General features: G+C 34.7%; 3 protein-coding genes across 3 annotated transcripts; all 3 read left to right on the plus strand.

Annotated features, from left to right (window-relative positions):
- Positions 1-2,705: 2,705 nt before the first annotated feature.
- Positions 2,706-3,899, plus strand: LOC108207986 (GATA transcription factor 15). Its single transcript, XM_064087209.1, has 4 exons — positions 2,706-2,846; positions 3,050-3,086; positions 3,231-3,332; positions 3,424-3,899. The coding sequence occupies exons 2-4, from the start codon at positions 3,069-3,071 to the stop codon at positions 3,697-3,699; spliced, it is 396 nt and encodes a 131-aa protein (XP_063943279.1). The 5' UTR covers positions 2,706-2,846; positions 3,050-3,068; the 3' UTR covers positions 3,700-3,899.
- Positions 3,900-8,235: 4,336 nt separating this feature from the next.
- LOC108206699 (receptor like protein 27-like) lies at positions 8,236-11,887 on the plus strand. The gene is made up of 2 exons (XM_017377084.2): positions 8,236-9,294; positions 9,523-11,887. Exon 2 carries the CDS (start codon positions 9,681-9,683, stop codon positions 11,115-11,117), a length of 1,437 nt encoding a protein of 478 aa, XP_017232573.1. The 5' UTR covers positions 8,236-9,294; positions 9,523-9,680; the 3' UTR covers positions 11,118-11,887.
- Positions 11,390-11,818, plus strand: LOC108207412 (receptor-like protein 9DC3). Its single transcript, XM_017377861.1, has one exon. The coding sequence runs from the start codon at positions 11,390-11,392 to the stop codon at positions 11,816-11,818; it is 429 nt and encodes a 142-aa protein (XP_017233350.1).
- Positions 11,888-15,768: the final 3,881 nt, after the last annotated feature.

Raw genomic sequence — 15,768 nt, forward strand, 5'->3', positions numbered from 1 at the left:
AAATTTAAATGTCTCCAAAACTGAACGAAGTGTTTACATGCAAATAACGAGGCCTGGTATAAACGTTTTGTGCAACGGTCGGTGTGTTTTTGGGTGCCTAATGGCCACAACGAGAAGCAAAAAAATAAACATTCATCCTTTCGAGAATTTTCAGTTTAGGTTTTCACTGAGCAACATTTTCGTAGACCAAATATAATTGCCGAAAGCTAACCTTTCGAGAAATTTCAGTTTAGGATTTTACTGAGTAGTAACATTTTCGTAGACCAAATATTTTTGCCAATAGCTAACCAGAATTGTTATTTCTTAAGCACTTGAAATAATATAGGACATTTTGATGGACTGATGGTAGACTCCTCACGAGGACCTTAAAGCAGCACCGGGAATCAGTTTGAGCAATTTTCCTCAAATTTGACATGTCATTTAAAGTGTTTTCTTAAGATTTAACAAATAAATTGATGGCTCAAAAATATGAATATTTAACTTTCTACGATTACTAGTCACGCCAATGTCCATATAATGGGCAACAAAATACAACCTTCGATCTGAGCAAGTTCAAAGCAATGAATTGGTTCTCATTCAAAATCAAGTGTAAAAATATTTCACTTGATATGTATAAACACAATTTAGATTCTATATTTGTTATATTATACGAATATGTAAAATTTTATTTTATATATTGTTGGAAATGATATATATAATATAAATATAAATTTATATTATATAATGTTCCAACAATATTTCTTATATTTCATTCACTATGTAATATTTTATTGTTAAAAGATATCGTTATTACAAAAATTGATAAGAGAAAAAATGTTTGTCTATATCAGTAACTCCAACAGCATTTTCATTCATTTCTCAAATTTAATATAAAATATTAGACCATACTCCCTCTGTCCCATTTAATTCTATACGTTTCTTTTTCATTGCTCGACACGCACTTCAATGTTTTTATAAAATATAGTTCTATAACTTATTTTTCAAAATTTCTTTTTCTGAATAAAAATATAACATTCAAACTTTTATTCATAAACGAAAAATCTTAAAAATAAGTTATAGAACTATACTTGTAAAGAGCATTAAAGTCCGTGCCGCGTCCCCGTCCCCCAGTATATATAACTCAAAGGGACGAAGAAAGTAGCAACTTAAGACATCAATAACTATTCTCATCTTCACCAACATTCTTGTTCATTTCTTATGTAATATTTTATCACTAAAATATATATTATTTGAATAGTGGAGAGAGAGAGAGTATTTATTTCTAATATATATTATAAGATAAGAGTTATAAGGCAAGAGAGGTTAGCTAAATATAAGGAGTGGGAAGAAGATCTCAGTAATTTAGGAATTCACTTAGATATTGCTCTGAGTGGTTTTTTTTTTCCCACATTCCTTATACTTTAGTTAAGACTCCAAATATATGACAAAAAGAAAAAGTTTAAGGCTCCAAATAGCTAAACAAACACTTTTTCTCTCTTCACTTTTTTTTAATGATGATACCTTTTAATGATAAAATATTACATAAGGAAAGAATATAATAAATATCGTTGAAAATGAGAATAACTAGTTAATAAGATTCAATATTTTATATTAAATTTAAAGAATGAACTAAAATGTTCTCGGAGTTGCTCCAATAATCTTAAATAGATACTCTCTCTGTTTGTGATTAGTTGACGTTTAAGATTAATGCACAATTATTGCTCCTCAAATGCATTTATAATTATACACAATTCCATATCTCTCCTTGGTTAGATGGTGTAAATCGAAGAAAGAGAAAAATAAAAGAGGGTATTCACAGTAAAAACAATCATTTATTATAATGTGAGAACGTTAATTATATGATAACAATATTTAAATTCTAAAACATCAATTAATAGCAAATAGTATTATAAATGAAAGGTTCAATTTTTTTGAAACATTCAAAACAAAAAACCGGTTGATATGAAACGCCAGAGTAGTATACTCCTTCGTCCCCCTCAATTCCGAGACGGAGACTCGGCATGCATTCTAATACTCCCTCCGTCCCCCTGAGTTGTATACATTGGGGGACGGGGACGCGGCACGGACTTTAATGCTCCTGTAAAGTGTAGTTGTGTAATTTATTTTTAAAATTTTCTTTTTCTGAATTAAAGTTTGGATGTTATATTTTTATTCAGAAAAAGAAAATCTCAAAAATAAGTTACGGAACTATATTTTATAAGAGCATTGAAATGCGTGTCGAGCAGTTGAAAAAAAACGTATACAATTAAATGGGAGAGAGGGAGTACGTCTTAAAATATGTGTTGAAGAACGAAAAAAATGTAAAGAAATGAAAACGACGCCTAAGTATCTTTTTTACATCTAACATTTTGACAGCATAGAAGCAAAACCATCCCAAAGATAGAAATTCTGAACTGTCAATTCACGACATGAATTAAATGCCCTGTTTTTGACATGGACCAAACACAGAAAGAGGGGGAAATGAAAAAACCAAAGCCAAAAAAATCAAGGGGGAAATGAGGACACGAAAAAATCAAATGTACATGCAGACAAACAATACACCATCTCTAGTCACTACACTCCTCCACATCATTTTTAACGGTCAAGATCCTCTCAAAAGTATCTGATAACTAAAATATCAGGGTCACTCCAGTCATTTCAATATTAAAATTGAAAAGTTATCTAGGGTTTCGTGGCCAGCTGGCTACTGTCCACACATCTTGTTTATCATTTACCATCACTATTGTTGCTACTCATTTTCATCATTTTCTGATCATTTTACTCACTCATCAGCTTCATCACTACTTGCATTTACTACTAATCTTCTTCACTTTTTTGTGTATCTATCTATTTTGAAAAGGTGGTGATTTATATTACGGTTTTTCTATGGTGTGCCCATGGGCACATGCTAAGCGCGGAAAATTTTGTACTTGGATCATTTTGATTGGCTCCTATTTCATGATAATGGTGGACCCCCCCTGCAAATGCACCAACCACACCAATCAAAAGCTCCCAAATACAAAAAAATTCGCGCTTAGCATGTGCCCATGGGCACACACTAGCCAAACCGTTTATATTATATATGCAAGATGGATCTACAACAAGAGGTCTGTGACTCTGTGATCATTTTTTTGTTTTATTTGTAGTGAGAATCACTTCCTTTTGCTTTATTATTGTTGCATTTGTTAAATATGTGTGTTTATGAGCTGATCTGCAACCTAATGTTTGTGATCACTTGTATTTTCTTGTAGATAACAGAGGCTGAGAATAAAGATGTGCAGACAAAAAAGAGCTGCAGTGACTGTAAAACCACAAGAACACCTCTATGGAGGGGTGGTCCATCTGGGCCCAAGGTGAGAAATCTAACACCTACCCATTTTACCCTTTTTGAAATCTTGAAATGGGTTGCAATCAGTTTTTGAATCTGACAATTTTTGGTTTCAGTCACTTTGTAATGCTTGTGGGATCAAATACAACAAGAAAAGGAGGCAGCTCTTGGGGCTGGATAGATCAAGAAAACATGGGATGAAAAAGAAGCAGAAGAAGAGTGGTAATGAAGTGGAGAGATCAGTGAAAGTGATGAGATTGATTGCATTGGGAAGAGAGATGGGATTGAAGATATCAGCTACAGCCAAGTTTGGGGAAGAGGAAGAAGCAGCTATACTGTTGATGGCTCTTTCATGTGGATCTCTGGCTTCTGTGCTTGATGAAATGCCCTAATTGCCCTTAAGTTTTGTGATCAGTTTTTTAACTAGACCCTTTTTTTCTAACTGTGATGGATGTAATTTGAGTGACTGAGGGTTAGTTTTGGTAGATGTTGCAGTTGTGATTTAGGACTGAATGTAGTAGTTATCACTAACAAAGATCATCATCTGTTTTGGTTAAGTTAATTCAGCTGATTTGCTGTGAATTTAGATTGATATCTTGTTTAGTGTTAGATTCATAAACAAAGTTCATTTCTCTACTGCTAAATGGTTCTTCTGCCAAATGCTAATATGTTATAAAGCTAATTGTTGATTATACTGTAGCTTATACAAGCTTACATTTGTACAGTATATAAAGATACTGATCATTTATAATCTGCCATTTTTTATCATTCATTATTGGTACAAATATCAAAAATGTCGGGATGAGCATGAATCTGTTCTGTGCAGTTTCATAACAAGATCAACCGTAAATCTTTGATTTTTTGGAATTAAAAACCGAAAACGCCGGAATCCGGATCACATAAAAATGAAAAATAAATAATGAATATTGAAACACACAGGTATGATATGACTATTGTGGTTTCGGAGACTGACTGCTTGGGTTAGAAAGTACACTGAAAGTCTGAAATATTTTTGGATTAATAGCACACAACAAAAGGGTATTTGCAATTTAATTTAGTTAGTTTAGTTAAAATTAAAGAATAGGAGGTGATAATATTATTAGCTGCTTAACAGCTTATAACACACAACATCAAAATAAGAATCAGATTTTAGGGTATCAAATAACAAGAATATTCAGTTGTGTTACTGCTTATATGCTTACTTGCTTAGACATGCAGCTACTACAGAATACAGATGAGGTATACTTTTATTCTACAAAACAAATAAATATTTGTAAATACACTAAACATGATCAATTGAGCATGATCCATTAACTCTGATATAGATCTTCAAAACACTTAAAAGATAAAAATAAAAATAGCAATCTCTAACTGATGGTACAAAATATTTGTTGGAAATATTAATTGCCAAAATGAGGCAAAGACAAGTTCTGACTGTTTTTGAAGAAATTATTTTCTACTTACAGTATGATCGTTGCAACAATATCCCTCCCGGGATAAAACAACACACAGCAAAGCCCCATGGAAAGTTAAGCTCAACTTCGACAAGCACTCAGTTCGCCAGAAAAATTAATGTTTGTATAGAGGTTAAAGAGAAAAGATTGTATAGAGAGGTTAAAGAGAAAAGAGAGAGTTTGAACTGAGATTTTTCAGTGTGTCTCCACCTTCTAATTTCAGAGCTGAAATGAATATAAAAAAACAACAAAGTTGAAATAACCAGATGTCTCATTCATCTTCCTCACTATTAACATACTACATCATCAACTTCCTCACTATTAACAAACACCATCATCAGCTCCTGCAATGTACTACAAGGACACATAAACATGAAAAAGACAAGAGTAGCAACCTATAAAATTATGTTATTGACACTTGTTACATCACAGAATTCTCTCTATAGTCCATTTTATGTTTTGATGCCCGCATTTTTTAGTTCAACTTCTTCGGAGCTGCAATTTTATAGGTGTTAAAAGCCCCAACTTCTTCCATATGTCAAACATAATTTCATTGAACTGGGCATTGTCTTTATTAATTTCTTTCGCCTTCTCCTTTCAGAACCTTGCCCTCAAGCTTTGCGTTATAATTTGCAGGATCAATTAATATTAGCGTTCTTGATATTAAAACTCTGTCTTTACATATTCACAAGCCTTTAGCATGCATTGCCATCTTACTTCTTGTTATCAAGGAGAAAAAATTAATATAAAAATTAATGTTCAGCCAAATATATAAGTCCTTACTACACAACTAAAACATACAACTCAAGCATCACTCAACAAATTCTGTATTGAAAAATATATTAAAAAATTTAGACATATACAAATGTGAACTATGGAGTAAATTCTTGTAACATATAAATCTAGTGCTCAAGAAGAATCTGATTATGTAAAACTAATACACTTCACAAAACTAAATAATTATTTTCTTGACAATTTAGGCTTATATGCCTTGTAAACGAGTATGTTCTAATACTTAGGATGAGCCAGAATCGAACTCAAGTTTCCCAGGATAACAGAGTGATAAACACACCACTTGAGTTATCTAATCGTGCTTAACCTATAAAAACTAAAATTAGTTGAGTATTATATAGCATAAAAGCTGAATTCTTTAAGTTTGATACGACATTTGTTGAAGAGTATAAGATGTTGTTTGGCACCTCATCGTCATATGAGCTATGAGAGGGATTACTTAACATAGGGTTAAAAATGGGGTGGGGAAAACGGGCAACCCGCCCTAACCCGCCCCGAATGGGGCGAATCCGCCCCGCTAATATGGGGAATGGGGCAGTGACGGGGAATGATTTTCTGCCCCGCCAAGATATGGGGCAAGTATGGTATTTGTTGAATCCCCGCGGGGATTCCCCGCCCCGCCCCACATATATTTAACATAAATAAATAATTATATTTAATATAATATATTTATTATATTTAATATAATATATTTGTTATATTTAATATTATTATTTTTAATACACAAAACTATAATTTTACAATGTATAACATGTCTCTTTGATTTCTATTATAATTAGTTTTTTGTTTTTAATATACATGTCTCGTATATTATTATTAAATTCTGAAGAAAAAATTACTTAATTTTAAAATAATTATTTAAAGTGTAATATTATAGAAGCGGGGCGGGGCGGGGCGGGGCGAAATTATATTAAGTCCCCGGTGGGGCGGGGATGGGGATTAAAAATAAATCCCCACAGGGAATGGGGCGGGGATGAGGCAAGAAAAAATTATGTGGGGCGGGGTTGGGAAATAAAGTCCCCGCCCCAAACCCGCCCCATTTTTAACCCTAACTTAACATCAATACGTCATTATGAAGGTTGAGAATTTAACACTTCTCAAGTTGAAAACACAACTATGGAAAGAAAGGAAGGGAAACACATCATACTACACAACTAAAACATACAATTCAAGCAACACTCAACAAATTCTTTATTGAAAAATATGAAAAAAAATTTAGATATATACAAATGTGAACTATGGAGTAAATTCTTGTAACATATAAATCTGGTGCTCAAGAAGAATCTGGTTATGTAAAAATAATACACTTCACACAACAAAATTTAGTAGTATTATATAGCATGAAAGAATACTAATAAGAGCCCTTGAACAACAAAATAACCAGATTGCAATGTCTAAAATCACTTAAATAAACAATATTTCTGTCAACAAGTACAAAAATAGTATATTTTTAAGGAAGGGAGTATATGTGAATTGCTTCATAACTTAATGCCAAGAATTGTGTTTAATACTTTGTACTAAAAGAAAATATTGTCATCTTTAACTTGGTGGGAAATTTTTTAACTTTTCTACGCTAATTAAAACCTTTTGAACTAAAATCATGTATATCTCCTTGTTATCAACTTCTCTGAATTTCCTTTACACTAATTTTTCCAACACCAGAACAAGAGACCAGGGATACCAGCAAAATTAAATCCTCGTTGCCATTCCAAAGAGAGAGAGAAACATTAACTTACAAAGCTGAATTCTTTAAGTTTGATTCGACATTTGTTGAAGAGTATGAGCTATGAGAGGGATTACATAACATCATTATGAAGGTTGAGAATTTAACACTTCTCAAGATCAAAACACAACTCTGGCCCATTTTATAAGACAGTTAAGAAAAGTGTATACAGTTGCATTTATTTCCCCCATCCTGAAATTGCATTAGAACTTCAAAAGTAGCTCTCTAAACTCATCAGGATCATCTTTCAAAATCTTGGTCAGCATTATAATTTGAAGCTTCTCATGTTTGAAACTCAATTCTAGCCAATTTTGTTAGAGCAAGTGTGCTAAAATAAATTGAGCTATTGCTATATTTGAACATCAAAAAGCTATTTTTTATGCTAAACTACAACCTGTCTCCAACAGTTTGTATTATATCATGTTCCAAATTTAACTTATTCTCCAAGGTACTCCACTCTTTTAACTATAAATTTAAATTTTCAAGCTAACTTTATACCAATGATCTCACTATTTTCATTTTCCGGTGTGGAGGCAATTATAGCTCCATCTATCTTTTGTTCTTTATCTAGAACAAACTATAACATTGTTATATTTTAGCACAAGATATAGAACACCATTCAAGTGTTGATTTTTAGTTTTTTTCTATAATATAGATATTGAACAAGATATAGCACACCATTGGACTTGCTCTAAGGCGGTTCTCAATTGGTTCTCCCGAAGAAAACAATGTTAAGAAAAAAGTGTATAGAATTGTCTTATTTTTTCCCCTCTCCTAAAAGTGCATTACAGCTTCAAAGGTTGCTCTCATAAACTCATCAGGATCATCTTTCAATTCTCAAGTCTTGGTCTTTGTCTTCTACTATTACAGCTTCAAAAGTTGCTCTCATAAACTCATCAGGATTCAGGATCATCTTTCAATTCTCAAGTCTTGGTCTTTGTCTTCTACCATTACAGCTTCAAAAGTTGCTCTCATAATCTCATCAGGATCATCTTTCAATTCTCAAGTCTTGGTCTTTGTCTTCTACTGCTCTTGAGTGCTTCAATTGCAGGCCACATATTAGTTGTGAGTTTGAAATGATTTGTGAGATAAGAGAGCATACTGCTATAAACTAGTGTAAAATGGTCTAGACAAAAGACTATCACCTATTCAAAATGGCAGCTCTGCATACCACCTTATATCAGTAACTAAGAATAGTTATGTTACTTTACTAGACTTTTTGTACTAATCAGTTCGAAAACTGAATAAATCTAAAAATTTATATAATTTTTCTATATATAAAGCCTATACAATCCTTCATGGTTGGAATTATATACTGAAATATTAAAAAATTTGTCATCTCTCCTTTAATTTTCAGAAATCATACTATTCTAGTAGTTCTGCTAGCAAACTTATTTATAAATTGTTCATAATATACATTTGAAAGCAGGTTCTTTTCAAATGTCCCATATATTTATCTTATCGTGTGCCCTTCACATATATTCAGCTCTTTCTCTTGTCCATAAGTGAAAATTTGTTATAAATAAAGATACGAACCCTAAGCATAACATGTATAAGCTATCCCCCAACAAATAATTTAAAGCATTTAATGAAAATGTGGAAATTCACCTGGCATCAAAAATTTATGGTGCTTCTCATCATCATGCAACACCAACTACAAACACAATTAGCTGCTGTACATTTGAGTCCAAACATGCAAAAGATTGCATTGTTTCAGTTTAAGCAAAGCTTGACACTTGGTTCTTCTGATTTCTGCCCCTATATTTCAGGAATTCATTCGCATTCAAAGACGATAAATTGGACCATGAGGGCTGATTACTGCACATGGGAAGGGGTTACCTGTGAAGAGAAGACGAAAAATGTAATCGGACTTGATCTGAGTTGCAGCCAGCTACAAGGAGCCATACTTCCAAACAACAGCCTCTTCCAACTCTCTCATCTCCGGTTCCTCAACCTTTCTTACAACGACTTTTCCCTCTCCAATCAATTCCCTCAAGAATTCGGTTTATTTGCAAAAGGTTTGACACATCTCAACCTCACTCATACAGGATTTTCAGGGAGAGTCCCTCATCAAATCTCTCATTTGCATAAACTGGTCTCACTTGATCTCTCTTGGCTCCCTGTTAAACTTGAATATGACTTGTTCGAATTATTATTGCAGAATTTAACTCAACTGAGAGTACTTAATCTTAATTTTATTGATATCTCCTCTGTTTTACCAAAGAATTTGTCTGCTTCTCTAACAGTTCTTATGCTCGCGGACACTGGTCTACACGGAGTAGTACCCCAACAGCTTTTCCACCTCCCCAATTTGGAACAGCTCTTTTTCTTTGATTAAAACCTCACTGTTATATTACCCAAAGATAAGTGGGGAAGTAGTGGTAGTCTTCATCGCCTTATTCTCATGAACATAAACTTACATGGAGGTCTACCTGATTCAATAGGCTTCCTGGAGTCATTAACCTTTTTGGATATCTCCTACTGTGACTTGTCCGGGCTGATACCAAGATCCATAGGAAACCTTAGTCGACTGATGAGATTAGGCCTCGATGGCAATCACCTTCATGGCCAAATCCCGGTAGGTTTAGCAAACCTTACAAACCTAAGAAATTTATACCTTCCTTCTAACAACTTTACTGGTCCATTCCCCTCCTGGATTTTCCACCTTAAAGACTTCATTTCTTTAGATCTAGGATCTAATTCACTAACAGGTCAGCTTGATGTGTTCAATTCATTAAATGGATCATTTTCTCAACTTGTGAACCTTATTCACCTAGACTTGTCATCCAACAATTTCAGTGGTGTTATGGACCTTGAAACGTTTTCACGCCTTGAATACCTCGAACATCTTGATCTTTCTCATAACAGTCTGTTAGTGACAAGTACAGGTACGGCTACACTCCCTCCTAAGCTTCATCACTTAGGATTGTCATCTTGCAAGATGAAGAAGTTCCCACGTATCTCTAAAGATGTAGAGTTCTTCCTACATATAGATATATCAGATAATCAAATTGAAGGGGAAATTCCACATTGGATTTCGTTGGTGAATAGGAGCCCAATCAGCGTACTCTTTCCTAAGACATATTTGAATCTTTCTTACAACGGATTAACAGGTGGTCTTGAGCAACTACCTTGGAATGAGATTCAGATTCTTGATCTACAATCCAATATGCTGAATGGATCATTGCCCAATTTATTCTGTAAATCAAGGTCTCTTGAGATTCTTAATCTGTCGCATAACAATCTGAGTGGTGTACTCCCCAATTGTTCAACGTCTATGAGCCCGTTGTTGGTGTTTGATCTGCGGATGAATAACATTCAGGGAAACCTTCCATCAACCTTGTCAAATTTCCACTATCTGGAAACTATAAATTTGAATGGTAACAAATTACAAGGAAGAATTCCTTCTTCATTTTCCAAGTTTGATTATTTACAGGTTCTTGATCTTGGAAATAATCAACTACATGATACATTCCCGCAATGTTTGGAAGGTCTTCCAAATCTCCAAGTTCTTGTACTGAAATCAAATAAATTTCATGGTATCATAAGCAAGAGTTCGGAGATTGTACATCCATTTCCTCGCTTGAGAATCATTGATCTGTCGTGCAACGAGTTTTCAGGTCCACTGCCAGCATTGTATTTCAAAAATTTCAAGGCTATGATGAATGGTGACATGAATAAAATGAAGCTTGCCTATATGGAGCACAATACCTATTACAGTGATTCCACGGCTCTAGTGATTAAAGGAGTAGAGATTGAGCTCGTAAGGATTTTAACTATATTCACAACCATTGATGCATCAAGGAACCACTTTGCTATTTGGAATAAAGTCCCTGATTAGGGTTGGTGTATTATTTACAATATATAATGTCTCAGCTTTACAAGTATGGAAAGTCCGAAACTAATTACACAAAATCTGGAACCTATCATGGAACCTATCATACACAGATAAGGAAACTATGACTGATACAAATATCAATATATACATATCTACTTGCACACTTTGAAGGGAAAATTGAAGAATCCATCGGAAGCCTAGTGGCACTTAGATATCTCAATTTTTCCAACAATTATCTGACAGGACACATACCATCCACGGTTGGAAAATTGTCAATGTTGGAGTCACTAGACCTCTCATCCAACCGACTTGAAGGAGAAATTCCACAGCAAATCACTAATATATATTCACTTTCACGTCTAAATCTGTCTTGCAACCAACTTAGTGGTCATATTCCACAAGGTTATCAATTCAATACATTTGAAAATGATAGCTATGTTGGCAACTTGGGGCTGTGTGGAAATCCCTTGTCCAGAGAGTGTGAACATGATACTGTGATGCAAAAAGAAGGTGAAGAAGAGGATGATTTCTTTTTTGGTGGTTTTACTTGGCAAGCTGTGGTGATTGGATATGGCTGCCGAGTGGTGCCTGCATTTATCATTGGATACTTGATGTTGCAAGCTGGAAAACCAAGATGGTTTTCTGGAATTATTGCAAGGGAATTGGGTCTCAAAATCAGGAGGATGGAGGTTAGAATGCGATAAATAAGAATATTCTATAATCTGTATTTTGCGTTAAATGTCAGTTTATGAATTCAGTACTAGTTAATAATATTTCTCTATACCTTTTTTATCCGATTTCATTAGCCCTCGGGCTAGCTATAATACAATCTATCATCTGAGCAAAAGAAAATGCACATACACTAAGTGAGGTACACTGGCAAACTAGAATAATATCAAAGAGTATATAAGATGAACTTTTGGCATAATGTCTTTACAAATGTTTTTTTAATTGTTTCTCATATTTAAGATTATGGGTGCTGGTCCCCGGCAACTGGTTGCCGGGGAGAGTTTATATAACATACACATCCAGGGGTTTCGGATCTATATTTCAAGGGTCCAGATTCAAGCAATTTTTTTTTGCCATCCGCTATAATTTTCTGCGGATCGGACTTCTTCCCTTCCGCAGAAATTTTCCGCGGAAGGGAAGAAGTCCGATCTGCCGAAAATTATAACGGATGGCAACAAAAAAAAAGTTTAAATCTACACCCTTGAAATTCAGATCTAACGATTTTGAAGCTGTGTGTTGGTTAAGGCTTATATGGCATAATATGGGGGCTATGGAACAAAACCCTAAGATTATATCCTCCATTAGTTACAATTTTACTCTTCAAAGGAGCTTAATTAGTTTTGTGATGATAGTTTTTTGCACTATGGTTTTTAAACCAGATTGCTCCAATTTAACTATTCATTTAGCCCACAGCAAAGAAGATTTTGTTGAGAAGCTTGGAAGTAAAAGCTCGACGGACATCATTGATTTCAATATCAAGGAAGTACTTGCAGGGACAATCTTTTTAATCATCCAAGTCAAATCACTGGTACGGGTGAGAGATTGTTGAAATTGCTGCGGCTTTGTGCCTACTTTTAAAATTTAATTCTCTTGTTGATACTTGATAGACAAAAACAGCAAAGGAGTTCTAAGGGTTCTGATAACGCCAAATCCCGTTCCGGTGCTTCCTCCGCCGTGTACTGGTATCTTGCGGTGTAGCTGCTGGACGGGTATCTGCAAAACAACACCGGAGGGGGGTTTGAGCCCCGCGGCGCCTCCGGCGTGAGAATGAGTACATGCGTCGGAAAATAGATAGACGGGAAATGAGATATCTATGTGTGGTGGGTGAAGGTATATGGCTGCTGTGTATGGTGGCTTAGAGTGTGTGAGAAATATGAGAGTGTGGAGAAGAAGATCCTTAAGCCTCTCATCCTTGGTCTATTTATAGGCCAAGGATTAGGGTTTAAGGATGTGTACCTTGGATCCTGCTGTCCATCTGTAGGGCTTGGATGCTTAACACCTGTCCAGGTGTCAGCTAAGAAATAGTATTTTGGAGTGTTATGAGGTTTGTCTTCATAGTGTCAATAGCTGGCATTGGGTATTGTCCTTGTCATGTCAGACTGCAACTTGTTCAGGTGTCGGCTTGGACTCTTGTGTCCCGGTCTGGGGGAAGGATGGATAGGTTGCGTCTGGGTCCGGGATCATCTCCAAGGTCCGGGATCGTCTCCTGGTTCTGAGATCATCTCCTGGGTCCGGGACCATATCCGGGTCATATCGTGCTCGGGTCCGGATTAAGCCAATCTAGAGTCCGGGTTAAGCCAATCCTTTTCATGTCAGAATGTGGCTTGTTCCGGTGTCGGCTTGGACTCTTGTGTCCCGGTCCAGAGGAAGAGTGGATAGATTGTGTTTGGGTCCGGGATCATCTCCGGGTCATATCGTGCTCGGGTCCGGATTAAGCCAATCCAGGGTCCGGATTAAGCCAATCCGGGTTATACCCTATCAGGTTCCTTTGGGTGTGACGATTATACTACTTTGAACTTTGTTGATATTAGCCTTCACAATCCAAGGCTTCAGTGATGGCAAGCAACCTGTTGTTTTGGGATTACCATTTTCATCCAACATGAATATTTTGATCCTGAGCTTCAAAATTAACTTGCTCTCAGTCTTGGTCATTTGTTTGTATAACGGTGTCGGGTGTTGATATTTGATAAATTTATACTCTAGTAGTCTTCTGCTGCAGGGAACATCTATACTATCTATACTATACTATAAAAAGCCAACATGGGTATAATTTGTAGTCGTACAAAGGTTTGGTACTCTCCTCTAAAACTAAAAGTCTACAACATGTAGATATCTATTAAACAGTTTCATATACTAAAAACACTCCTTATGAATATTAATATCAATAAACTGTCACATATTAATATCAGAAAAATATTTATAGATAGATAATAAATTGTGAAAGCTAAATTTCCGTTAGAAGATATAATCAGTTGGTTAATATAATTTAACTAAAATTCAATTCATTAATACTAAAATACAAATAAAATGGTGTTAAGATTTAAATTATAATTAATAAATTACGAATTATATACCGGCCCGTGCTTTGCACGGGTTAAAGGCTAGTACTTTATAAATAAATTACAAGAGTTGAAAATTTTATGACTTCCTTTTCTGCAGAGCACCTCCAACCCTGCAACTCATTAGCTAAATTGTCATAGCAATAATCAAAATTTAGACAATAAAAATTATATCCAACTCAAAGGCTACTGAGCCCTTGGGTAAACTATTGCAGATCTGTTTATGTGTGCTCCATTAGCTAGTGCATTCTTTTGTCCAAAATCATCCACATAGATTACCCTTTTCACATGTATATAGTCCTCGCCAAGAACTGACATCAATACCAGATAGAATGCAATTTAAACTCTAAATTATTCATTACTAAGGGATAATAGCAACTTAAACTATTATCATAGCATATCAATTTTTAAACATATATACATAAAACTATTTTCATATTGTGTCTGTCCTGTGTGTCTTTTCTAAGATCCGTTTTCAACTTTGGCTGGATTCATCTGCAATCAATAAATTATTTGCTAAATTTTATTTAAAAGAAGCAACTGTGGCTGGATTCATCTGCAATCAATAAATTATTTGCTAAATTTTATTTAAAAGAAGCAATATCAGTTGACGGTGATAGGGGCACTACAGTGATTTTGTTAAGGTTGAAGGAAATGACAGAGGTTGCATCATAAAAAAAAAATCATCAAGGTTTGAACTGACGTAGCGTGATTTATGCATTCTGTTTACAGCAAAAGAGAATTCACTAAGAGGGTTGGACAACATAACTGCCTACAAGTTACAGTTCTGGAGAGAAAAAAATATAGAGTAGTTACTTATTTAGTAACTTGAGAGAAAAACTACTAACACTGCACATCAATTTACACACTGTGGTCACTTCAGTCAGGTGACTTGAATTATTCTCCAACAGGCTAGCGGTTTGGCTCTAGATCAAGGAAATATCTGGAAAAACAATGGAAATATGTTTTAATTCTAGCCGCTGGTTATTCATCCAACGGCTGCTAGGAACTGGACCCAACATAGAAACATGCTGAAGTGTTGAAATTATCACGAGTGTATCTCAAGAAGTATCGCCTCCGAAGAACTTGACCTACTGTCACTAATTAGTACTCCCTCCGTCTCAATTTATAGGTCCAGTTTGGAAAAAAAATTTGTCCCAAAATACTTGTCCCTCTCTTCTTTCAATACAAATTTATCTGCATATTAATTGTAAATTTTTTGAAACTCAACATTATTTTCATTTCTCAATGCACTAAATCCCTATATTTATTGTGATTTTTTTGAAACTCAACAATATTCTCAATTATCAATGCATTAATTAATGATACATGAGATAAGATTCTATCTAACCAACTTTTTTCTTAATATGTGTGTTTATTCCAAAATGGACCAATAAATTGAGACGGAGGGAGTAATTCCAAAGCACTGAAATTGTCCTCCATCCCCAGTATACATCGGGGACGGGGACGTGACATAGACTTTAATGCTTCCGAAAAGTGTGGTTGTGCAATTTATTTTTAATTTTTTTTCTGAATTAAAATTTGGATGTTTAGTTTTTATTAAGAAAAAAAATCTCAAAAATAAG

Source organism: Daucus carota, chromosome 2, assembly GCF_001625215.2.
Source record: "Daucus carota subsp. sativus chromosome 2, DH1 v3.0, whole genome shotgun sequence".
Lineage (NCBI taxonomy): Eukaryota > Viridiplantae > Streptophyta > Magnoliopsida > Apiales > Apiaceae > Daucus > Daucus carota.

Excerpts from the sequence above, each read along its gene's own strand:
- LOC108206699 (XM_017377084.2), top strand. The coding sequence starts at position 9,681 with ATGAACATAAACTTACATGGAGGTCTACCTGATTCAATAGGCTTCCTG.
- LOC108207986 (XM_064087209.1), top strand. Across the intron at positions 3,333-3,423 it reads GTGGTCCATCTGGGCCCAAG|TCACTTTGTAATGCTTGTGG; the intron begins GTGAGAAATCTA and ends TTTTGGTTTCAG.
- LOC108207412 (XM_017377861.1), top strand. The coding sequence starts at position 11,390 with ATGTTGGAGTCACTAGACCTCTCATCCAACCGACTTGAAGGAGAAATT.